Raw genomic sequence first — 27,270 nt, 5'->3', positions numbered from 1 at the left:
TCACAAACCGGTCACGACAATGGATATCATAGTTTCAACAATCGGTATCAATATTACAAAAAAATGGCATGTTTAAACATAGACAAATGAGCCAATTGAAAGATCTTTTAAAAACAAATACAAGTTTTTCATTCAATTGAGGCGGAAGACACTAATTTGATGTGCATATTAAGCCTAAAATTCAATTAATTAAACTTATTTGATTGAAATGATAAAACAAATAGACATTAATTCATCAAATGGAATTACATCAAATAAATTCTAATCATTTAAAAAAAATGACAAGTTATAACACCGTTAGAACTTCATAAGGCATAAAACACGGAAATTAATAAAACAAGGATTAATAATTTTGTTACATGCATCACAAGCATTGTATACATGATACAAAAAAATGACAAACTCTTTAGTGCTAAGAGGTATCATCAGTCTGGTTTACAAATATTTAACGTTTAAATGGTTTATATATTATTTTTCTGGTTAAAACTCACCAGCATTTTTGAAAAATCCATCACTCTAGTACACAATGACAAATGAAATAAAAATGATATCTCATTCTTTTTTATTACAACTACAAAAAAAATAGTTGTACTTTTGCAGTAAAATATATCAAATGTGGATTTGAGCATCTAGAGCTTCGACTTAAAGAATTCCAATCTTGAAGGTGGGAGTTTCAAATATTTCCAGTCATCGTCATTAATGGCAGCAAAACAACGATCGACCATATCTTCGCTCACCATTTTTAGTATTGGCGGCTCCCACTGTTGTACAAATTTAAAATAGAATTTACCATTTATTTAATTAATTGATTAAATGGCACACTCAAGTAGGATGGAGTAAAAACAACATATAATGTTATTTCTATAGTCTTTTATTATATTTAATACTTTATATTAAAAATACCAATGAAAGAAATAAAAAGAAAATAACTAAATTAAAAATATAAATTATCAATCAAACTGAAATATTATTAACTCTTTATTTTAAAATGGATCGAACTGTTATTTAAAAAAAAATATATATCGATACATTTTTTTATAAATAATTGTTTTAACCCCAACTACTTTAAACTAATTTTGTTCATAAATTGTTACAAAATGTGCTCATAAATACATACCTTTGGTTTTTTATCTTTATCAAATAGCATTGCTCTTGAACCCTACATTCAGAAAAGAAATAAAAATAAAAGGTGATCTATTATATAAAAATTAGCGAGAACATAATAATAATAATTATTATATACCTCGTAAAAATCCTTGTTAACAGTTGCTCGGCTAATATTGCAAAAGATTGTATAATCACGAATTAAACATTGCTTCAGGTTCAGCTGTCGTCCTTCTCTTATCTAAAAACATACAACATTGGTATATTAAATTAACCATAATATGTTAATTCATTTTTAAAATTATAATTAAAAGGACTAATTACTTAAAAACACCCCACGTTGTAATTTTTTTTTGTTTATACCCCGACCTAGAAAAAATTTCAATTGTACCATATTTTGGGTTTTTCGTTTTCAACTTTACCCCAACTAAGGGTACAATTGATAATTTAAATAATTTAAGGATAAAAACGTTAATAACAATTAAATAGAACGATTTTACCATATTTTTTCTTATTTGAAAAAATACAAATAAGTTCTTCAACTTTAAAAAAGTTTAAATGAGTCCACATAATTAATTGTTTTTAAAAATTTATTAAAAAATTAAATTATTAAAAAAAACTTTTCGATCTACCACCATACTTCTTCGATCCGTCACTAAATTTAAACAAAAAAATTAATTTTTTTTTATTTTTGGACACCTCCGCCCGAATTCGCCGGAGCCGCCGTCCCCCTTCCGGAAAAGGAGGAGCAGCAGCTCCTCCTTCATGTTCCTCCATGGAAGGAGGAACACTGTTCCTCCATCTATAGGAACTGATTTGTTCCTCCAAAATGGAGGAACAGATCGCTGTTCCTCTATTTTGGAGGAATTTGGAGGAACACATCTGTTTCTCCAAAATGGAGGAACAGATAGTTGTTCCTCCAAAATGGAGAAGCAGGCAGCTCCTCCTTCGGACGGCGGCGGACGATGATTTTGTCGGAATTTTTTAATTCTTTAATAATTAGTTGATTTTGTTTAAAAGAGATGATTTTTTTTGTAAAATTAGTAACATTTATATTTAATTAGAATAAAGGTTAAAAATGAAGGACTATTTTAACTTTTTTTTAGATGAAAAAAGATTAATTTAGTGCTTCAGGGTAGAGATGAAAACGAAAAACCCAAAATATTGTACAATTGAAAATTTCCTATATCCGGGTATAAACGAAAAAAATTATAAGGTGGGATGTTTTTAAGTAATTAAGCTTAATTAAAACTCACTTTACTATTAGTTTTTATCGTATAAATATATTACCGATTTTAAAGTAATTTTGAGGCTTAGAGGACTTGCTGATTTGATGGATTTTATTGCCATAGTAATCCAATTCTCCTCTTTCATTTTTGCCTCGTTTTCCTGCAATACAATAACTCCAGAAATATGATTTTTATTTTTTCCAACTCCAAATTTTAATAAATATACTCACTTAAACTTATTTTGAATTTAAAGGACAGCAAAATTTTAGAGAAGTGTTGTTTTTAGAAGTCCAATCTGATCGATAAATCTTTAAAAAATATTTTTGATAAATGAGATTAATCTTTAAATTGATGTCTTATTTAGACTGAATTTTTTTATAGATTATATTCATATGAATATTAATGATAATGATAATAAACTACATAAACTTATATCATACTAGAGAAAGTCCTAGGTAGACCGAGTCTACCACGTCATTTATAAACTAGCCACTTATAATACAACATCTCATTAAAATGATGGCAATATTGTAATATCACCATTAAAATTTAAATGCATTTTAATAAAACATATATTCATCAAAAAAAAATTTGAATGCATTTATTATACAATTATTACAATATTACCATCATTTCAATAAAGTATTGCATTATTATGAGTGGCTTAATCTACGGATGACGTGCAAGACCCGGTCCACCTAAGAATTTCTCTATCATACTATAATAAATTAATGTTTATATGTACTTACAAGAGAAAGTAAGATCTCCTCAACTCTATCTTTGGAGAAACATTCTTTAATTATCTCCAACCTATTTACCAATATACAAATAAATAAAATAACTCTAAATACTCATTTAAGAAGATGAAATTAAACTAAACAAAATTTTAATATATAAACTAGAAATTACCTCTTATAAATGCTGTCATCCTTAAGGTTAGGAGTTTGTGAAAATTTGTGAATAACTTCATGAATTGATGCATTCTCGAATGATGTTAGTGTTTGGAGTGCATTTTCCAATGAAGGCAAATCCTACTCGCACAAATAAGTTAAACTAAATTACTACTCCCTCCGTCCCACAAAGATAGGCCGTTTGAACAAACACGGGAATTAAGAAAAAAATAGTTAGATTAGTTAAAATTAATTTATTTGTATATTTTTCCATTTTTAATCTTTAATATTTTTTTAAATAAATAAATAATGTATTGATGACTAATTTTTGTATTGGTATATTTTGTATTGGTATTAAAAAATGACATTTATTCTATATTGGAACATGTAGCAATTAATTAAATTGAAGATAACAATGTGTATTTATTAGGGGTAAGTAAGACTTTTAAGTTTAAAATTATTAACCAAAAATAGAAAGTGGCCTATAATTTGAGACGGTCAAAATAGAAAGGTGACCTATCTTTATAGGACGGAGGGAGTATTAAAGAAAAGACAAACAGTTTTTTGCAATTTAAAAATATAATATTTTAATTTTTTTATTATTCAAAGAATCAAAGAAAAAGGCTAAGTAAAATTATTACTTTGGAGAGAACAAAATGTGAAGCCAAGCCACATGCAAGCATCTCTACTCCATTTAGTCTAGCTCCTGTAAGTCCTAAATATTCTCCTACATCATGAAATGAAATTAATAAACTATTTATATAATTTTATGAAAAATTACTTATATGTATTACCAAAATGTCCTGGGAGCCTAGAAAGAAAATGTGATGCCCCAACATCTGAGAATAGTCCTAAAGCAGCTTCTGGCATAGCAATTAGCAAATACCTATAAAAATAAAATTTTATTCAGTCTGGGGTTAAAATTAGTTTATGCACTAATTAATTAGTATAGCAGCTTCTTTGTACACACTGTTTCTTTTTAATATCATATTCTAAATCGGGCTCCGTAGGAGTTCCCTCGTCACCAAAATAATAATTATATTCTACATTTGAAAACAAAATATAAGAAATTCCAAACGTATTTGAGGGCTTAGCCTAGTGGCTAAGTTCCTCTATGTACATCCGGAGGTCAGGGGTTCGACAGTAACTTTCCGCAGACAGTTGTTTCGCCTGATTTAAAAAATGAATACTAATCCCCGCTAACTCCCGCGTTACCGCTAACACCTAACATAGAATAGTTCTACCTTTGATAAAAAAAAAATGCCAAAAACATTTATTTTTCAAATAATTTAATTTTCTTTATTAATTATTTTTCTAATCTTTCAAAATCTGTTTTTAACAAGGTTTAATGAAATATTATCTTTTCAACTCTTTTTTATAAATCCAAATAAATTTTGATAATTTCAATCCAATTTTCAAAGTTCACAACAATTTCAGTTCAAATTTTAACAATTTCTTTATATTAAAAATTATTTTAAGATATTATCTTTTTAAAATTGTAAGAATAAGGTAACGTTTTTTTAAAATACATATAAATCTTTAAATACAAAAATACATATTAGTAAAATCAAGAAAATAAATATTATAAATTAGTGAAAAATTGCATAAAAAATACTGGTAATTTTCTAAAATTTAAAAAAAATTGGGAAAATTAAAAGTATTAGTTATATAAGAGAAAACCTTTAAATATTTGAACTATTAGATCTTATAGAATTTTCAATTTTTTTTTAAAAGTGTTAAAAAATTAAAAAAAAAACAAATATCATAAATTATAATAGATTGTGCCAACCAAAGCCTTAGCCGAAATATTAAAGTAGAAAATAAAAATACACGACCTATTCTTAGGTCTCTATATTTTTTATTTTTTATTTACTTAGTTTCTGGTCTATGTTTTTTAGTTAGTCACTATATTTTTTATTTTTTCTTTATTTAGTTTCTACATTTCTGTTTTTTTTATTTAATCCCTGTATAAATAGAAAGAATATATTTATTTAATTTTTTTTAAAGTTTATTTTTTATTTTACTTTATCCCTAGTTTACGAGAAATACTTACATGAATCTAGTTCGCCACGTAGGTTTATGAACCATCCATTTATCGTGTGACACGTGGCATAATAAATGTAATAACCATTCAATAAATATCACATTAATTCACATTAAAATATAGACAATTAATATGATATTTATTGATTAGTTAATACATTTATTGTTTACACGTGTCACACGATAAATGGATGATTCATAATCATACGTGATGAATTAGGTTCATCTAAGAATTTTTCCTAATCTACCTATTAAGAACTAAATCACTGTAAAATTTGACCAAATACATAAAAAGTGAAAAGTACAAGACTAACTAAAAAAAATATACCAGAAATTAAGTTAATAAAAAATTAAAAGTACAGAAATCTAAAAATGGATTAAGCCAATAAAAAATAATAAACTTACAGTTTTCTCTGTAACAATCTTGAACCTTCCATGCATTGAAAGTCCAGCACCACCTCCCATTACGATACCATCAATAAATGGAATCTTCATTTTTATTTCAAAGTTACAAATAATGAATAAAGATTAGAAAAAATAATTAATTTTTAATAATGAAATATACATGAGATAAGATTCTAATATTTATTAGCTTACCAGAGGTTTCTTATATGTAGCAATTAAATAGTGCAAATTCAATTGTTTCTTATAAAATCTAGCTCCAAAGCTCCAATGTCCTGAATTATTTTAAGTACAAAAAGCACTTTGAACTTGTCATTATAATCCCATGTACGGGGGGTCAAAATTATATATATTAAGATATAAAATAAAATTTCTAAAAATAGAAGGGCTTGAATTGAAAATGAACAAAAATTACAGTAATCTATACTATATATAAAAGTACGGATGATGGGAGGGGGGGACAGACAAATATACTGAATAATCATTTTCAATTTACTAATAAATAAAGGTTTTATAGTCATTAACTAATTAGTTATTTAATTAATCACTATTATAATTAAAGTTCTAATTAGAATAGGTAGCTAAATTATCTCCAATTTAACTTTTAGTATGTAAAAAATAATTAAATTGTTTCCAAATTAGTACGAATACCTATTCTTTTAGTTTTATTAAACTACTAAATTAAAATAATGTATTTGGTCAATATTATTATTTAAATTTCTATCTTATTATTTTTAAAGATATTATTAAATAAAATTAGGTTAATTATTTAATTATGGTTATTATAAAACCAAAAGAAGAACAAATTCAGTATGAAAAAAAATTTAATAACCGAATATATTATATTTATTTTTACAAAAATTCTTAACTAATTTAATATTAATTATAAATAAAAAATTGATATAATTATAATAAATTTACTAATATATTCATTAAGAAGTTACGTTACAAGCCACTGTCCTTAATGCTATTTTAATTATTATTAAACAATAATTGTTTTATCTAAATTTTAGCTAACTTAAATTATTTTAAAGTACTCACCTATTTTATAGTCTTCTACTATATCTATCACTATATAATTTACGGTTTACGGTTCCATTATTCTCAAAAGTCACTCTTTTTCCTAATTTCATTGTATTGAATTTAATTTAAATCTTTTTAACATATGCATGCGAGTGTTAAACTATTGCATTCTGAATAAAGATTATCCCACACTCATAAAGATTTGTGCTTGATATATGGAGATTCAAACATGGAAAAAAGTGTAAGGTCTTTTAATTTTAATATGTCAAAAGAGAATTACATTCGATGGACGGCTTAAAACCAGCTACTATATTTATAACTAAAACAGCTGGTAATGAAAAGGTGAAGAGTTTCGTTGTGAATAGCTTTTAAAAAATCACCGTTGCCGAAGAATTAGGCAATAGAGTTTGAAATAAATGAATATAATGCATCCTTACAAACATATACTATTTAACAAACTTGGTGATGTATATCCAACATTCAATGTTGCTAAACCAAAGTATATAGAGCACTGTAAGGAATTGGCGAATTTCAATTATATGCTGCAACTTAATTTGTAAGTGTTTTTAAATTTAAATTAGATCAAGATTTTATATATTTGTCTTTTTAAATAGGATTTGCGGGTTTCTTTTTTTTTTTTAAAAGAAGATTTGTTTTTTCTTTTGGCCCAAAAGAAAATTTGCGAGTTCTTATCATTAAAATAAACTATTTTAATGAACTATTATTTTAATTTTAATTTTATATTTTATATTTTCTATTAAAATTCTCTATAATTATAAAATTTGAGTACCAATTAATTTTTTTAAATAATTAAAACAATTATTTAAAATATTTAATAAGATAAACTATTACAAATTACCTATTATTTTAAATTTTATTTGATAATTTGACGAGTCACATTACGAGTCACGTGTGAAACACGTAAAGCGACACTAGTATATATTTAAAAACTGATATAATATCAAAAACATAAAGAGAAAAACCAACAATATATTGATTGTGTTTGTAGAAATTACAAAATCAATAAATTTGTGAGTAATCATCAGTTTATATAGGGTACAAACAATAGCTGCTTTTTTTTAAGACCATCACATTTGTCATAATTTACAGTTTGATATTTTTTATTTAAAAATTAAACGATTTGATACCTCAATTTTGATTCTATCAAAATTAGGGACTTCTGTTAGTTCCGTTAATAATTTAATTCTAACTTTTAAATGATTTAGTACCTTAATTTCAATTATGTTAACGATTTGTTAGCTTACTTTTAATTATGTTAACAATATTATCAAAACAATCTAAAAAACCAAAAATCAGTCCCACAATTTAAAATTTTATTTTATTTCCTTATGTATTTAGTCAATAGTGTATCACTATGATAGCTCCAAATCCCTTGTAATTAGCTAATCAATTGATGAACATCTTTGTATATATATATTAGGCTATTTGGCCTTGAAATAAATACACTAAAAACAACATTACAACAACTCTTATATGGTATCAGAGATTTCACTGTCTAACGACAATTTTTCTGATCCAATGGCCAACCAATCTAATTCCACTTCTTCTTACCCTACTTCCACCATTGCTTCACCTTCAGGTGCTACTCTAATCACCATTAACGGCCATCAACAAATTCCCCTCTCTCTAACCTCTACCAATTATCCATCATGGAGAAATGTTGTCATCTCTTTATTCAATGGATATGATCTCGTCGAATATCTGAACGGTGATACTGCACCACCTCCTCTAGTTAACGACGAACCTTTATTTGATGCCTATATTCATTGGTTTAGGCAGGACAAGCTAATCCTCTCCGCCCTTCTCAGATCTCTCTTTGCTGAAATAATTCCATTGATTTTAGCCGCTCAAACTTCAAAAGATGCCTGGACAATCTTGTCCCGCCTCTTTGCTAATCGCTCGCGAACATGAGTTATGCAGCTCAAAGAAAATCTCTCTCAAGCCACTCTTGGAGATCAAACCGTTACATAAGGATATAGTTCATTTTCTTCATGCTGTTTCGGTTGGCCAAATAGCTGACAATTTTACCAAGGATTTGGCTCCCGGACCTTTCCAACAAGTTATTGCCAAGTTGGGCTTATAAAATTTATATGGTGACAGAGCAGGTTGATTTTTTTATAAGTTAAAAAAACTCCCAAGCTAGCTTAATATGTTGCTCCAACTCAATCTATTGCTCCACCTGAAAGTGATTTAATTTATTCAAGATGAGGTGTTGAGTTGTTATTGACTCAAGGTTGTTTCTACCATGTTTTGAGGATAGATTCAATTTTTAGTTTGTTAGCTTTGTATGTTGGGTTTTGTTCTTAACGCAGCGGAATTTTAAAATTTTTATCTAAAACCCAAACCAAGATCCATGTAATTCGAATAAATAGATTAACAATAAAATTAATACTTACTTGTATGTCGAATTCAACAATAATATAGGAAGGAAGGAGGTGGTTCACTTTGATGATACCTAGCTTCGGATCAGAAACGCTTCCAAAAAATGCGTCCTCTACGAGTATCCACACGAACAGACCTTAGCCAAAACTAGTGCTTGTGTGCTAGCACTATTGCTTCACAAGCAATTTCGAATTTTAGTGATTTAGTGAATAATAAATTTTGTTATTCTCAAAACTATTCTTTAATGTGTATTTATAGTCATACAATAACACTAGGGTTTGAGACAAATTCGAATTTCAATCTTATTGCAATTCCTACAAGTTTATGTTTATCAAAAAACTCCTTTTTTGATAATCATCCATATATATTAATTATTATATTTATTATCTTCAAAAAATAATAAATTAAAAAACACACTTATCCTTAAATTTCGAATTAATATATATTTATTAATATATATATATATAAAATAATTAATCACTTAATCACATTGGGCTTATACAACCCATAACTGTTTTGGGCCTGTTCTTAGTGTGCGACCCTGTAGGTTCATATAACGTTGGCAGTAGGCCTGAAATCCCTATTTCAGCCCACAAGTCATAAGTGGCCTCTAGCAAGACATTATGACTACCCAAGTTATATGAATATCGACAATCCGATTTAACCATTTATAATAACATTTTAATTCCTTTGTCTCTCGATATCCAAATTGAATATAAGGCATAGTCATGTCATCCTTATAATATTCAATCATTAGTTTTTTGATTTTAAGTAGACTGAAAATGATAATTCTTTATCAATTCATTTTTAGCATGGCCATGCATTTCCTTCAGTCTATCTTCTTCAAGGGGCCCATAGATATCTTACTCAAATAAATGAGGGACAAATTCCTTCTAAGTCACTCACATTTCTCACATAGTTACTTTCATATCCAATGACAATCTATTCCATTATCCTGTTAAAGATAATGTAAGACTGTATCAAAATATAAAATACCTATGTAGAAATCCATGATGATTTCAAGGTCAAAGGATTATACTAATAGAACTGTAATGAGAATTACTTATGACAGTGATCTATGTAGTATTCTCATAGTGGGTCATCCAGTGTCTTATTTCTCAAATAGCACCTATGATTTGACTTAATATCTCATATACATGATTAGTAAAACATAATCATCAGTCAACATCATACTAGTCTCAATGTTATATTAAGACTAGGGATAGATGGTATATAATTATTTTATAAAATTTAAGGGTTCTACTATCAAGTCACATATTTGATGACCTTAGAAAGAATTAACCATTCAAGTATTTTAATCATTAATATAAAATGATAAAAACTGCCAATCAATAAATAATAAAATAATAGAGTCAAAACATGGTCAAACATGATTGACCTAGTGCATATCACTAACAATGTAGTCTCCCACTTTATCGTTACAAGGCTGCCATCATTTTAATGACGTGTCATAATATGATAGGCTTAGTCCACGGCTGTCGTGGTGGACTGAGTTTACCTAAAAAATTCTCATGACTTATCATGCTTTTCTTGTAACTAGTTTTTGCCCATCAGACTTGAGTTAGTTATGCTCTAATTGATGTGGTAATAAGCTGGGGGTGGACATGAGCTGTAATGTTTGCTTCTTCTATCAGTAGCTACTACAAGAAGCTACTAGCATACAATATCCCCTTTATAAAATGCAAAAAATAGAATCTTTCAAATGCAGAATTTTTAAAGTTAAGAAATAAAATAATAATTATTTTTTCCCTCCCGAATTTGTAACCATTTTTGATAATTAGTAGGTGATACAAAATTAAAAAAATTAATTTCACCTGTCATCATGGAACCAAGAATTGAAACAACGTCACCTCCAGCACAAAATGCTTTTCCATTTGCCTAATAATTATATTAAAAATATTATAATAGTAAAAAATATTATAGGATAATATAATACAATTAATATATTGATAGAAAACATAATCATATGAAAAAGCATAGAACTCTAAATCACATGGTAAGGAAAGAAGTTATAAATGCATTTGTAAACCGCTAGTCTAAAATTTATTTATTTACCTTCAAAATAACAAATTTGACACTAGAATCCATCTCAAATGTTCTTAAATTCTTTAGCATTTGAGAAACCTGCAAAACAATATAACAATAACATAAATAAAAACAAAAAGCAAAAGAAAACCTAGAGAGAGAATTTTTCTTGTTTTTCCACCATATTCCATCGCTTCGTTTTTATTGGGTGGAAAACGGTATTTCCTATTTTAGACCGGAATTTCACCATTTGCTTTACCATTTTTCGAATTTTTTGAATAAATTTTTATGTTATAGAGTTTTTGTTGTTGTGATATATGTTTTTATTATTTTATTGACGTTTTAAGGATTCTATCAAGATCTTATAGTTTTGGACGTTTACTTGTACCGTTTCTTGGTGAATTGTGTCTAGTTATTGTTATTTGGTTCATTTCAAATTCTTGTGATGGTTCAAGCTTTTTCTTGACGATTTTGTTGCTTCAGCAATTTTTGCGATGATCGAGGCTTGCAGGTTGTAGAATCTTAATGGATCAACAAATTTATATAGGTCTAGTGAAGTTATATAATTTTAACTTCCAAAGTTTGTAAGACAATATATGATCAATGCGTTTGTGTTTCTAGCATGGGTGTCTTGTTCTATGTTAGGTTATCGGGTTTTATCCTGAAACTTACATTTGTGACTGCAATAGTTTGGAGCTAATATAAAGCTCTATGTTGATTAAAAAAAAATTATAACAAAAACATAAATATAAGACCAATGTTTGTGATATAAAAAGAAACTGTTGTGAGATTAGTCACAGCGAAATAGTAGAAACTTAATTAAGCAATCAAGCTTATAGAAAAATAAAGAATCGAACTAAAAACAAACACAAGATTTACGTGGTTCGTCAATGACAGCTCCACGGGCGAAGTAACGAGTTTGATTCACTAGTAGATGAAGAATACAAAAAAACAGTAGAGATTTTTCTAATGCCCAAACCCAACAATAACCCAAATAATGCTTTAGTCGTACTAATCTGCCTCCCACTCTTAAATTCTACAAGTCATAGCTTGTCTATTTATAGAGTTCTAAATAGGTCAAAGGAATAAGAAGTTCAAATCCAAAAAGATTTAGACTTCCTTTTTCTACACAGACTCAATAATTATGACATAATCAACATCCAACACATATTAGGATAAATTAAAGTCCTAAACTAATTAGAATTTTAGAAATAATTCTAACAATTTCCTCCTTGACTAGAATTTTCTTGCATCTTCAATAAATTAGAATGACAACCAAACTCCACCTTCTCCACTTCACCATAACAGGTTACTACAATTGAGAAATTCCAAACAAGCCCAAGAACGTCTTGAACTTGTTAATGCAAAATGACACAATAGATAAATCAAATAACTTATCAACCAATTGGCACGCAACTGTGAATTTGTTGACCTTGATCTTGGCAATGTCATCAGTAGAATCTGGTAAAAGAGACGAAGTCATAACTGTTTCATAAATCTCATATAAACGACCCACTCTATGAGCTTTCAATAACACCACATCATCTTTCATAATATCCAAAACCCCATTCCTGCCATAAAATTTATATCCACAAATTTCTAAAGTAGATAGAGATAAGATTCTTATGCATTTTAGGAACATGTCGAACATCGATGAATGTTCTAACTTTTCCATCATGCATCTTGATCTTGACTGAACTAATGCCCAAAATTCTACAAGTTTGACCATTTCCCATAACTACAACTCCACTATCAACTCTGTTGTAGTCGGAAACCGAATCAAAATTGGCACAAATGTGATATGAACAACCCGAATCTGCATAAAATTTCGAACTTATAGATTTCTGCTGCACTTTTGGATCAAGCCAGTTCTCTGGGTTAAACCGGTTGTAGAACCAGCTCCCTCTAAAACCTGAAACTCCACTCCAAACTACTAACACATCTTCATGGTCCTGATCTGATTCATCTTCAACAATATTGGCTTGAACGTTAGGCTTTCGGTAGTTTTTGCTTTTTGGATTTTTCCAATAATCAATCTTTAGATGCCCCTTCTTCTTGCAATAATTACAAGTAGAGTTTTTGTGTTTCGGACAATTGCTATCATAATCTGTCTTCATGCTAGTACTGATTGTAAAGGCAGTATTAGATATCTGACTAGCATTGCCCATTAGCTCCTTATCCATTAACTCCTCCGAAAATAGGGCAGATTTAACTCCCTCAATAGAAAGCGTATCATGATTAAATATTAAACTTTCACAAAATTGCTTTTAATCAGAAGGTAATGAATGAAGTAACATAAGAGACAGATCTTCTTCATCACATTTAATATCCAGAATCTCCAAATCCATTATAATAGAATTGAATTCTCCAAGGTGTGTTTTCAAAGACGTACCTTCAGCCATATGAAGCATATGTAGACGGTTTTTGACAACAAGTTTACTGGTGAGATTTTTCTTCAAGAACAGCGCTTCAAGTTTCTTCCACAAATCAAAAGCGGATTTTTTTGAGTAGAACTTCACGCAAAATATTATCAGATAAACATAGCCGGATGGTAGATAGAGATCTCTCATCCAAATATTCAATCTCGTCTTCAGTTATCTTCTCTAACAGTTTCTCCTTCTCCAATAATGCTTTTCGTAATTCAGCTTGTGTCAAACAATCTCGCATCTTGGTTTGCCATAAGACAGAACTCTTGGTGCGATCAAACTTCGCAATTTCAAATTTTGTCATAGCCATATTAAAAAATTCCCAAATAAATCCCAAATCAGAATTGTCGCTTTGATACCACTTGTTGTGAGATAAGTCGCAGCGGAATAGTTGAAACGTAATTAGGAAATCAAACATATAACAAAATAATGAATCAAACTAAAAACAAACACAAGATTTACGTGGTTCGTCAATGACAACTCCACGGGCGAAGTAACGAGTTTTCTTCACTAATAGATGAAGAATACAAAAGAACGGTAGAGATTTTTCTAATGCCCAAACCCAACAATAAACTTAAATAATGCTTTTGTCGTACTAATCTTCCTCACACTCTTAAATTCTACAAGCCATAACTTGTCTATTTATAGACTTCTAAATAGGTTAAAGGAATCAGAAGTTCAAATCCAAAATAGGATTTAGACTTCCTTTTCCTACACAGACCGAATAGCGACATAATCAACATCCAACACATATTAGGATAAATTAAAGTCCTAAACTAATTAGAATTCTAGGAATAATCGTAACGTAAACTAATCAGAAAATGGTGAATAAGGCAAAGAAGACTACTGATGATGATTGTTTGCTAAATCAAGTTGATAAGGAGAATGATAGTCCTGCTTCTATTGAAATGGTGTGTGTAGATGACCTAGTTTGTGAAATGAGCCTGAAGGTGACAGATCTGACGACTGAGGCTATAAAGGATGAGAATCTTAATCACAATGTTCCTATGGAGATCAATGGTTCCTTAATTGAAAAGAAAAAGTGGAACAAACTATTCTCTGGTAACCGTGAAAGGAGTGAAGCGAGTGAGTTGAAGTTCATTCCTCCTGCGGTTAAAGGTGGAGTCTAATTTGTCAGTTTTAACTCAAATGAAACTCGAAAGGAGTAAGATAAGTGGAAGTCTGCCATTGTTGGCTGTGTTTATGGTATGTTTCCTAAGTTTGAAAGATTAAATTATTTTGATAGGAATAGATTTATTAAGAATGGTCTGAAAAATGTGGTGAAGATCAATGCCTCTATATTTCTTTTTGAATTTAGAGATAAAGAAGATTAGAACCATATTTTGGGTGACAGTCCGTATACATTTCATCAGAACTCGTTGACGCTGAAGAAATGGCAACCGAGAATGTACATGGATCCAAATACCATTAGATCAGTTTTAGTGAGGATCCAATTTCAAGGGTTACATTGGGAGTTTTGGACTTCAGCTATCTTAAGCAAGATTGGAAGTTCTTATGGTTCACCTTTGTACCATGATCAATGTACTCTTAGTAGAACTAAGTTAAATTTTGTTAGGGTTCTTGTGGAGAAGGAGGTTGCGGGTCAGTTTCCTAATTCTATGGAATTACAAGGTGAGTTTGGGAATGGTTTCAAACAAAAAATTGTTTACGAATAGAGGCCTATGTTATGTGATAAGTGTTGTAGATTAGGACATGCTAAGAAAAATTACATAGTTTCTCAAGATACTAAAAAGGTTCTTGGTATCGAAAGGGAGGTGGTTAATGAAGATGTTGATGATGGTGTTAATCAAGATATCCCTCGGGATTCTATCATTTCTAACACTGTTCATGTTATTAAGATTCTCAAGAGTTTGTGATCTGTTTTAAAGAAGACTCCTATTAGTAAGGGGAATAGTAATGTAACGTTTGGTGCTTGTTTTTACAAGACTCTGGCTGATGACATTGGCATTGATGGTGAATGTAGTACTCCTAGTTTCAATAAGAATATGAAATTTGGATATGCGGGGGATGGGAGGAAAGCTAGGTTGAACTCCCTGATGATAGATGTTGATAGATGATAGGAGCGTGGAATATTAGAGGGATGAATAGACCTCTAAAAGCAATCATAAATTATTAATATGATTGGAACGAGTAAAATTTTATTATGGGAATTACAGAAACTAGAGTGAATTGGAATCAGTTTATTAAAGTTCGGGATAGTTTGAAGAAAAAGCTTCCTACTTGGGAGGTTTTATAATAAGGTTTAATCACTCAAAAACCCCCCCACCTTTAAACTTTTTTTCAATTACACCCTGACGTAGGAAAATCCTCTCAGAAGCCCCTCACCTTTATATTCTTTTTCAACTGTACCCCAAAGTATTAAATTGATCTCTTTTCACATCAATTTTTTTTAAAATAATCTTTTATTTTTAATCTATATTCTAATTAAACACTAATATTATGAATAATGTAAAAAATCATTCTTCCTAAAATTATATCCAATAACTTTTTAAAATCAAAACCATAAAAATTTACAATTTAGGGTACAATTGAAAAAAATATAAGGGTGGGGGGATTTTGAGAGGATTTTCCTACGTCAGGGTGCAATTGGAATGAAATTTAAAGGTGGGAGGGTTTTGAGAGAGTTTTTCAACTTCATGGTGCAATTGAAAAAAGGTTTAAAGGTGGAGAGCTTTTGAATGATTAAGTCTTATAATAATTATTCTTGTTCTAGCATGGGCAGGATTTGGGTTCTTTATAATAATAAGACGATTAATGTGGATGTGATCATGGATTTAAATAACGGCTGTTACGTAACGTAACAACTGTTATTTACACGTTTTTGGACCTGCCGTTACCATTAGGACCGATTTTGAACCGTTATATATAATTTGTAAGGTAACGGCTGTTACCTCCGTTACTTCTAGGTAACCGGATGTTTTCTCACCTTTACTTAAAAGGTAACAGTGTGAAGTAAATTTTGAAACAGAAAAAAGAAGAGGAGCAGCACAGATAAGAGGAGCAGCCAGCGACCACCTTTCTGTCAAATGTATTCTCCTGTATTTTATTAAGTTGCAGCGCCGCAACTTCTCTTCTTTTAGGTTTAGGTTTTGTGACAACACTTCATTGGGCCTAGTACCCGATCACTAATCTATTTTTTTAAACAAGCCCAAAATGATAAATTTTAATGAACTAAAATCTTGAATTTAAGACTAAAATTATAAAATTTCACTAAATATAAATAAATTACATAAATTATATCTTTTTTATTATTAAATTAATATCTTTAAAAAAGAGTTTATGCTTACATTTTTTTGTATTTTTTATAAACTCTTATTTAGTCTTTTAGAGCTTGGTTTTTTTTTAAATAATTAATCCTAAACATTTATATTTTAAATAATAATTATCTATATATAATGGAATAACTAAATAATTTAAGCTATATATATGTGTGTGTACTCCTACTTCTATAAGTTTTAAGTCTTCAAAAAAATACATGATATAAATTAATGAATAAAATGTGTATTTTTTTATAGTTCTTTTTATTAGATATTTGTTTAATTAAATGTCATTTTAATTCTTTCAAAATCTTTTAATTCTACGTAATTTACAGTTTTTTTTTTAAAAAATGCACTTCGGTAGACTGTTACGCAACGTTACGGCCGTTACCAATCTGTTACCGTTATGTAAAGCCGCGACCGCGACTGCGGCCGTTACCGCGATTTAAATCCATGGATGTGATGGCTACTTATAGTCAGTTTATTTTCATTGTAGAATTATTTATGATAGTAAATTGTTTCCATGTTTTTTTTCTATGGAGCTTACATGACAGAAGAATTTAGAGGAAGTTGGATTGGTGTTTTGTGAATGAGATTTGATCGAGGAGTGGAATGATTCTTACTACGAGGTTAAGGGCTCTGGCATCTCTAATCACTCCCCTTTGGTGGTCATCAGGATGATGGCCAATGTAGTAAATAAGAGAACTCCTTTCAAGTTCTTTAATGTATGGGGTGAGCATATTAATTTCACTTTCATTGTGCATAATGGTTGGAATATATGAATATGAGTGGGTGCAGTATGTATAAGATTTACTAGAAGCTTAAGTTCTTTAAGCATGAGTTCAGAAAGCTCAACAATTTAGCTTTTAGAAGGGTCCTAATGTGAGCTTGGAGTTATCGGGTGATGGAGTGGATGCAGAATTAGGGAAAACTGAAGATCAGGTTTCAATTGAAATCCCTAATTTGCAAAATGAAGTTAGGGTTTCTAGTGATCAGTTGTCGAATATTGACGCTGATGGCGATACGGATGGGAATACGATTAAATCTGTGGAAGATGATTTGAATGTTGGGGAAAGAAAGAAATGGAATGCTCTGTTCACAGATAACCGTCAGAAGAGTGGGAAGAGTGTTCTTAAATTCATTCCTCCTGCAGTTAAAGATGGGGAAAGAATTGTTTGCTTTAATTCTAAAGATGTAATCAATGAGGAACATAGATGGAAGAGGTTCATGGTTGGTTGCGTGTATGGCATGACTCCGAGGTATGAGCGGATTGCTGCTTTTGTGAAGAATAGATGGGAGAAGTTTGGGTTGCTTAATGTCACTAGAATTAATCACTCATTGTTTCTCTTTGAATTTAGTACTGAGGAGGAGTGCAGTAGAGTTCTTGTTGAAGGTCCATATACTTTTGATGAAAGGCCTTTTATGTTGATGAAGTGGCAACCTAGAATGAATATGGATCCTTCAATGATTAAGACCATACCGATTTGGATTCAGCTGTCTGGCTTACCTTGGGAGTTCTAGTCTCCTGAGATCTTGAGTAAGATAGGTAGCTTTTGTGGAACTCCTCTATATAGTGACCAATGCACAATGAGTAAATCTAGATTGGCATTTGCTAGAATCCTTGTTAATATGGAAGTTAATAGGCTGTATCCTGAACATGTATTGCTCCAAGATGAAAATGGTAGCAGTTTTATGCAACGTATTGTGTATGGGAGACTTTTAACTTGTGAGAAATGCAAGAAAATAGGCCACTCAAAAGACTCTTGTAGGAATGGAACTCTAGTGCTGAAGGAGAAGGAAAAAGTAGATCCTAAGCAAAAGGAAGTCCAAGAGGTGGTGAATGATTATGTGGTTACTAAATGTAATCCCAATGTTGTGGATCCAGTTTGTTTCTCCGCTGCAAAAGTGAAAAATGATGTTATGCCTAAGGTAATTGAGAATCCTTTCAATGTCTTGACTATGATGAATGCTTTGCCCTTGTGTAGCAATGTTGGAAGAAGCAGTTATAAGCAATTGGTGGGGATAATTGGCAATGGCAAGAGAGGCAGGAATCTTGCTAGACCCTTGGAAATCGATAAATGATCACATCATGGAATATTAGAGGGCTTAATAACCCTCTAAAGCAATCAGAGCTTGCTGCTCTGATTAAGAATAAAGGTATTTTGGTGTTTGGTATTAATGAAATTAGAGTGGATATATGTCAATTTGATAGTGTCTGGAAGAGTTTTAAAAAGAAAATTCCTGGTTGAGAGGTTCTTAATAACTAATGCTGTTCTGATATGGGTAGAATATGGATTATCTTTGATAAATGTGATGTGGATGTTTCTATTCTTCTTTATCATAAGCAGTTCATCCATAGTAAAATCGTTATTAATGGAGTGGTGCTGATTTGCACATTTGTGTATGGCTCTTATCTGGCTAATGAGAGAAAGGAGCTTTGGAATGAGATCACTGGAATCAGTCAATGTATCAAAGAGAGTTGGATTGTTATTGGGGACTTCAATGTTGTTATGGAGGATAATAATAGACAAGGGGGTAATGAGATAGATTTAGTGGCTATTGAAGATTTTCAGAAGTGTGTGGCTTTCTCCAATTTGTTTGAATTGAAGGCATTGGGAAATAACTTCACTTGGTGTACTAATCAATTGGTGAGAAAAGAATATTAAGGAAGATTGATTGGTGTTTGGTTAATGCCCAGTGGTTGAATGTGTGGGGGAACTCTTACTATGAGATTCTAAATCCAGGTATCTCTGATCATTGTCCCCTTCTGGTCAGATTGCAGGTGGGAGATTCTTGTAGGAAAAGCTCTTTCAAGTTCTTCAATGTGTCGTGTGAGCATCTAGACTTCCAAAACTTAGTTAGAAGGAACTGGAATACGACTATTACATGTAATACCCCAAAATGTTAATTATCTAATTGGACCACGTGTCCAGTTTGGACTCGCCAGGGTGGCGATATCAGAAAGTTTACCGATAAATAAGTTTTAGTAGGTCGGTTTTGGAAAGGATTATATGCGAGGATTTTAGTAATATATTTCAATTCATAAGTTCGAATTGGAATTAAGAGGAAAAATGTCAAGAAAAGCTCGAAATAAAGTGCAGGGACCAAAGTGGTAATTTAACCACTTTGTGTCGAAAATGGAAATTTATAGGTTTTGACGGGAAAGTATTAATATCGAGTTTCGTATTATTTATTGGATATAAATAATACGTATAAGTCATAGTAAAAGGATTTATCGATTAGCTATGGACTAAATCGTATAAAAGAAAAGTTTAAAGAATAAATGATAATAAACAAAAAGAACAAGGATCAAAGTGGCATTTTAGCCAAATTATAAGAAGAAGAAGATATGAATTAGAGAAGGATCGAGAGATTTTGAGAGTTAACGAGCGATACCGTCGTTTCGACGCTGTTTCGTCGTTCGACGTCCGATTCGAGCAATTTTCGCGGCGATTTCTTCAGAATCGAATCTTCTATCAATCCCGAGCATCAAATCAAGGTAAATATTTCGAAAATAGGTGATAAATTCGAATATATATGGCTGTTTTAGTCAGATTGAGTTTTAGGATTGAATTCGACGTTTTTGAAGTTATTATAGCGTTTTAATGAAAACCGAGATGCGGGTATTGTATAGTCGAATGTATAGCACGTCGGGATGGCTGAAAAGCCCCGGAAAACGACTTTCCGGGGGCTGTCACGAGTGTGCGTTCGCACACATTGAGTGTGCGTTCGCACACTCCCTGAGTTTTAGGGTGTGCGTTCGCACACTCATTGTGTGCGTTCGCACACTACCCAAAACTTGGCAGATTCAAAATCCCAACGGTCAGTTTATAGACTTGCCTCTTAGGAACGCGTCTGTCAAATTTCATGTCGATCCAACGGTTCAATTGGGAGAGATCGTCGTTTTACTAAACAGTGTCAATGTGCAGGCAGCACCTGCACATTGCCTTGAAAACTCCTTAAAACTTCACCGGAATGAAACTAAACCCTAAAACTTAAAAGTATTATACGTATAGGAATACGAGATTCACGTCTAATCATTAAATGTTAATTATTTATCAGACGTGTCAGCGAGCAGAGAGGTCAGTAGACGTGGGATAGCGAGGGCATATCATTTCATCGACCATATTTGTGATTGGATTGCGGTCACTGTGAGTTGCACTTTACTTTCGTGTATTATACATATAAAGTTATTTTGTATAGATATATATATATACTGTTTACACGCATCGCATTATATATAATTGATTGAAATGTTATATGCTTTATTAATTTTTATATACAAGTACTAGTATGCGATCCGAAGAAACTAGCTACCTATTGGGTGTCAATAGGCTGTGTGATCACCAGTATCGAGTCAGTCTAGTATATTTGCATTTGAGAAATGACTTGACACAGCTGGGAGCTGTTGATGATTATAAAATTTATGTGGCTGGGCCACCAGCGAGTTAGACTCTCGATTGATATTTACGATTGGGTTTTTGATACGAGTAAGTACTCGGCTACGGTGTAGTCTGGAGTTCCCGTATCTAGTGGCTGGGCCACCAGCGAGTTAGACTCGCGATTGATATTTACGATTGAGTTGAATGATAATGATTATTCGAGAAATGTGTCGCATGCTAGGATATTAGTTTCGTACGGATCAAATACATGTTTATATGTTTTATATTATTGTTTTATTGAGATGCGATGCTATGTTTTTATAATAATACCGTTAGTAAATGCAAACTCACTCAGTATTTTCCCAAATACTGACCCCTCACCTTTGATGTCTTTCAGGTGCTTAGTTTGTGGACCTAGCTAGAGGCCGATTTTGAAGTCCAGAAGTCAGCTGTGTATGTATTGTTTCTGACTTCTGTGAATGCTGCAGTAGTGGTCCCGCGTTGACAAAGTCGTAGTCTAGACAGCAGTACATTTTGATTGTACATAATACTTGCTGTCTTGTTTATATGTTTTGATAGGCTACGTGTTTTATGTTTCATTCACGGCACCAGATGCCGGTGATATGTTGGATACACTAACTGATGGATATAGTACCGCCAGGCCAGTTCGTACAGGGTACGGTAACTAGAGCCCGCGAGGTTTTGAACAGTTAGTGTAAATATTGGTTTATGTGTTATATATGTATATTGGCTTCCGTTGTTTGCTGTTGTTTGTTTATTATTTGCGAAAAATTAATAGTGATTTAAGGCTTGCTACGAGTTCCGGAGCTACCACTCCCGTTCCCTAGCGCCGGTTGCGGCTCAATATTTTGGGTCGTGACATTATAGGGGTCACTATTTTTCAAATCTATCAGAAGCTAAAGCTGATTAGGAAGGAGTTGAGGACTCTTAACAAGAATCAGTTTAGTAGTATCTCTGGTCAGGTGTCTCAAGCTAGACTCTTATTGGAAGGCATTCAAACTAATCTAGCTTTGGATCCTTTTAATGTCCTATTGCAAGAGGAGGAAAGGGCTTACTGTAATCACCTAGGTAAGCTATTAAGTTGGGAGGAGTCCATTCTCGGACAGAAATCTAGAGCTCTGTGGATAAATTTTGGAGACCAAAATACTAAATTTTTTCATAAATGCCTAAGGCAGAGACAATCCAGGAAGAGTATTGTGGCTTTAAAGCTTATGAAATGCTGAGGAGATAAAGAAGGATATTGTGGACTTCTATGTGGGTTCCTTAGGGGCTAAAATGTCTAACAGAAGATCTGTAGATCCTGTAATCTTCAATGAGGGGAACGTTCTTTCTGACCAGGATAGAGATAGTCTTATCTCTTTTGTAACTTTTGATGAAGTTAAAAAAGCCATGTTTTCTATCAAAGAGGACAAAGCCCCTGGCCCAGATGGTTTCAGTAGTGCTTTCTTCAGGAAGTGTTGGGATACGGTGGGAGAGGATGTTTTTAAAGCAGTTTCAGAATTCTTCAGTGCTAAGAAAATGCTCAAGCAATTGAACTCAACTGTTATCACTCTTATTCCTAAGGTCAGTAACCCTAGCTCTATTGGTGATTATAGGCCAATTGCATGCTGCAATGTGTTGTACAAATGCATTTCCAAGATCATTACTGATAGGATTGGAGGTGTTATCAATGGTATTGTTAATAACTGTCAGTCTACTTTTATCCCTAATAGAAGTATAGCTGAGATGAGATAGTGAGAAATTACCATAGGGGCAATAACAATTCCTATGCTATTAAAGTGGATTTTAAAAAAGCTTGACTCTCTTGATTGGGATTTTATAGAGGAGGTGATGATTGGTTTCTTATTTCCCAAGAGTTTTATTGATATAGTCATGACCTGCATTAGAACCCCCATGTATTCTGTTATGATAAATGGGGAAAGTAATGGCTACTTTGCAGGAGGGAAGGGTCTTAGGCAAGGGGACCCTATGTCCCCTTTGATATTTGTTCTTTGCATGGAGTATTTTACCAGGTGTATGATTAGTAAAACTAAGATGGGATTTGGTTTTGAGTACCATAAAGGTTGCAAGAATCTGAGATTATGCCAATTGTCCTTTGCTGATGATTTGTTCCTATTCAGTAAGGGGGATAGGAGATCTATAACCATTATTGATAGTGTCCTTAAAGACTTTGCAGCTTGTTCAAGTCTTGTCCCTAATCACAAGAAAAGCTCAGTGTTCTTTAATAGTTCCTCTAATCTTGAGAGAGATGAGACTCTTGAGATTTTAGGCTTCAAAGAGGGTAGCTTGCCTATTTGTTATTTGGGAATTCCTCTCATTTCCTCTAGGCTTTCTAAAGAGGTGTGTGTTTCTCTTATGCATAGATTTTCCTCTAAAGTGTCACATTGGACCAGCAAATGTCTTTCTTATGCGGGTAGGCTTCAGTTAGTTGACTTTGTCTTACTTAGCCTGCACATTTATTGGTGTTCGATTTTATCCTTCCTAAGTCTGATTAGGGGGGTAGAAGGCATCTGCAGAAATTTTCTTTGGCATGGCTCAGAGAATCATAAGAAAGGAGGGTTAGTCTCTTGGGACAAAAATTGTAATAAGAAGCAGCAAGGTGGGTTAGGGGTTAAGGCAGTTTATAGATGGAATATAGCATCTATTTGTAAGCATATTTGGAGTCTGGTCTCTCTCAAGCCGTCTATTTGGGCTAGCTGGGTCAATGAGAATAAGCTTAAGAAGCTCAGTTTCTGGGGGATTATTAAGACATATGGCAACTCTTGGTGCTGGAGCAGTCTTCTGAAAGTGAGAAAGGTTATTGCTCCTTATCTGGAGTACAATTTGGGCAATGGCAGAAATTTCTCTTTCTGGTTTGATCCTTGGGCCAATGGATCTTCCTTAAGAGATAGGTTTCCTAATGTGGTTATTGAGGATTCTGAAGTCCCTAAATCTGCTAAAGTCAATGATGTTTGGAGGAGAAATGGTTGGAAGCTGCCTGATCCTATGGATGAGTATACTCTGATGGCTTGGAGATATGTCGAAATGAACTTCTCAATCAATGAGAATAGAGAGAACTCAGTGAGATGGACTGCTAACTCTAAGGGCAAGTTCACTATTAATAGCTTGAGGGAAAAAATGACCCCAGTTCATAATAATGTTCCATGGTACAGATTAGTTTGGTGCTCTAGGAATATACCTAGACATGCTTTCATTTGTTGGCTAGCTATTTCTAGCAGATTGCTAACCAGGGATAAGTTGGCTAAGTGGGGGTCTGTGGATTCTGATATCTGCTGTCTTTGTAATGTTGCGGTTGAAAATGTGACCCATATGTTCTTTGATTGTGCATTCTCTAAAGAAGTTTGGAAGAAAGTGCTGAATTATGTTGGAATGGATAGAGATATCCTCTGTTGGAGAAGAGAAGTTAGTATGTTTTGTAGAAGATCTAACAGCAGGAACAGAAAAGTCAAGCTGAGGAAACTCATGTTCGCTGCTGCAGTTTATCATATTTGGGGGGCAAGAAATAATCTCATTTTTAATCAGAAGATGAGTTCTTGCAACCAGATTTTTCAAAAAATCAAGACTGAAGCTATTAAAGATTCTGATGATAATGATGTTACTGATCTTGATAGAATTAGAGAGATTTTAGTTCAACATTATAAAGAGTTCTTGGGGACGGTCATCCATAATTAAGCAAATGTTGATTCTGGTGTGTTTAGCTATGATCATATTCTTTCAGAAAGTAATAGAGCTGATTTATAAGTGTATTACATTTATGGGTTATATTTTTAAATAATATAATATAAAATAATAATTTATAAGGACTATTTTTAACAAATGCAACTAAAACACATATTTTTAAACAATTTATTTTTAAAATAATTAATGTTTAGAGTTTTAATATGTAAATTTAGTAAAATTTTAATATTTAGTAATTGCAGTTATCAATTGACTTATTTAATTCAGCGCTTAAAAAATAATCAGCAATTATTATTTTCAGCATTTAAAATTCAATACTTAATTTTCAGCATTTAATTTTTATTTTTATCAAACGCTATTGAGTTTAAGCTAAGTTCAGTCTTGATAAATATTATATGGAATCAAATAAAGTCATTCAAATTTCATTTGTGGATGATTGATCTAAAAACCTTTCAAGCATTGCAAATAGCTAAAAAAATAATTAAGATTTTAATATTATAAATAAAAGTAATTTCATAATTATAAAGTCGTTCGTAACAAATTAATTTAGTAAAATAAAAAATTTAACGAAAAAAGGAAATATCTGACTTACCATTTCATAACTCAAACTATTGAACTTGTTTGGTCGATTTAGTATCACCTTTCTGAAAATTGAGTCTCCTTCAAAAATCACCTGTAATATTTTGCAAATATAATTAATATTGATCACTGCATGTATAAGACGCGCCACTTTAAAAAATGGCTTCTTTTGAGGAGAAAATGACATGACTGGCTTGTTTTTAGACCTAAAAATAAAATAAATTCAATTTTTTTGAATTATTACTGTTTTATTTAAATATTTTTAATTTTTATAATAATAACTTAATTTCAACGTTTTGTTATAATTTTATCCAATTTTTCTATTTTTTAGTTGAATTTATAAATTAACTCCACAATTAACAAAATTGATCCTTATTTAAAATTTTAAAATTTAACTTATAATATTAAAAAATAAATTATAATATTAAAATCCAATTATAAAGTCTCTAACTTTTTTGATGATTAAAGAAAAAAAACTATTTCAAAATTAAAAATGACTAGAAAGCCAAATGAAACTAATATACATTGAATTGAGGTGAAAAATTGAGAAAATTAAATTGATTAAAAAATGGCTAAATTGCAACTAAATATTAAAATTAGACTACTATTATAAAAACTAAAAAATTTAGATTAAAGTGTAACAATCCACAAATATATGGATTTAATTTATCATTAGACTTTTGTTTAAATAAAAAATCCCTCCATTTTATTTTAATTATATAAATATATTTTAATTATTAAATAAATAAATACGCATTGAAACCCAAATTATGATAAATTAATCTTACTATATTTTATCAAGAATTATTTACTTCAAAGTTAAAATTAATAGGGATAATAAGGATAAAAACTAATTTTAAGATTATTCAATAAATAAAAATAAAACAATTAGAATCAATTTTAATAATAAAATAAAATAATTAACTGGGACATAAGAATGGGAAAAAATCAAGAAATTTCCTTCTCTAGTGATTTCGTGTGTCATTAGATTAGAGAGATTTTTAGGTAGACTCGGTCTATTGCGTCATTTGTGAACTAGTCTATCACATTATGACACGTCATTAAAATAGTGGCACTATTGTAATTTTGTTTATTATTTTTTTATATTTTAAATAGTAATATTATAATAGTACAATTATTTTAATAATGTGTCATAATGTCATAGATTTAGTCCATAGATAATGTGGTGGACTAAATCTACTTAAAAATTTCTCCATTAGATTAATAGTCTTTTCAGCAAAAGCAAAAGAACTAGAAAAGTATTTTCTGTATTTGTAGAAAAATAGTAGATCCCGTCACTACAAAAAATACTAGAATTAGCAGGAAACATTTTTGCTGCTAATAGTACTAAAATTGTTACTATTAACACATAGCAACAAAAAACAATTGTGGCATATTACTGCTAATAAAACGTTGCCTTAAGTAATTGGTAACAAAATTTACTGTAAGATGCTGCTATAACTTAACTAATGGCAGCAACTTTCAAAATTAATGCTCTAAAATGTTTTTTAACAGCAAAAAAAATTAGCTGCAACAACTTTTGTTGCCAAATACAATATTACTTGTAGTGCGTTGTGCTTATTCTTCAAACTAACTTTTTGTAAGCAAAATCAGGGATAAAGAACTATTATATTATGAGGGCTAAATCACATTATATATTTTAGAATTAATAGTATAACAAAAATTTACTAACTTTGTATGTTTGTTATTTTAATCACGTTGTTTAAAAATTATTCTTTTCATACACAAACTATCAAATCAAATCC

General features: G+C 31.0%; 1 protein-coding gene across 1 annotated transcript; it reads right to left on the bottom strand.

Moving 5' to 3' along the window:
• Positions 1 to 595: 595 nt before the first annotated feature.
• On the bottom strand, positions 596 to 25,691 carry LOC126664998 (3-hydroxyisobutyryl-CoA hydrolase 1-like). Its single transcript, XM_056106090.1, has 13 exons — positions 25,518 to 25,691; positions 11,171 to 11,239; positions 10,930 to 10,993; positions 5,864 to 5,943; positions 5,671 to 5,755; positions 4,018 to 4,101; positions 3,865 to 3,950; positions 3,243 to 3,364; positions 3,083 to 3,143; positions 2,395 to 2,493; positions 1,244 to 1,345; positions 1,118 to 1,159; positions 596 to 761 (listed from the first exon to the last, which is right to left on the bottom strand). The coding sequence occupies exons 1-13, from the start codon at positions 25,689 to 25,691 to the stop codon at positions 630 to 632; spliced, it is 1,200 nt and encodes a 399-aa protein (XP_055962065.1). The 3' UTR covers positions 596 to 629.
• Between the last annotated feature and the right edge of the window lie 1,579 nt (positions 25,692 to 27,270).

This window comes from Mercurialis annua, linkage group LG1-X (assembly GCF_937616625.2).
Source record: "Mercurialis annua linkage group LG1-X, ddMerAnnu1.2, whole genome shotgun sequence".
Classification (NCBI taxonomy): Eukaryota; Viridiplantae; Streptophyta; class Magnoliopsida; order Malpighiales; family Euphorbiaceae; genus Mercurialis; species Mercurialis annua.
This window is presented reverse-complemented; position numbering and strand designations above follow the sequence as displayed.

Bases quoted from the DNA above. Each gene is read 5' to 3' on its own strand.
- LOC126664998 (XM_056106090.1), bottom strand. From the start codon at position 25,691: ATGTCATTTTCTCCTCAAAAGAAGCCATTTTTTAAAGTGGCGCGTCTT. The intron at 3,951-4,017 runs GTAATACATATA...TTCATGATGTAG, and splicing joins TAGGCTCCCAGGACATTTTG to GAGAATATTTAGGACTTACA. The intron at 3,144-3,242 runs GTAATTTCTAGT...ATTGGTAAATAG, and splicing joins GATGACAGCATTTATAAGAG to GTTGGAGATAATTAAAGAAT.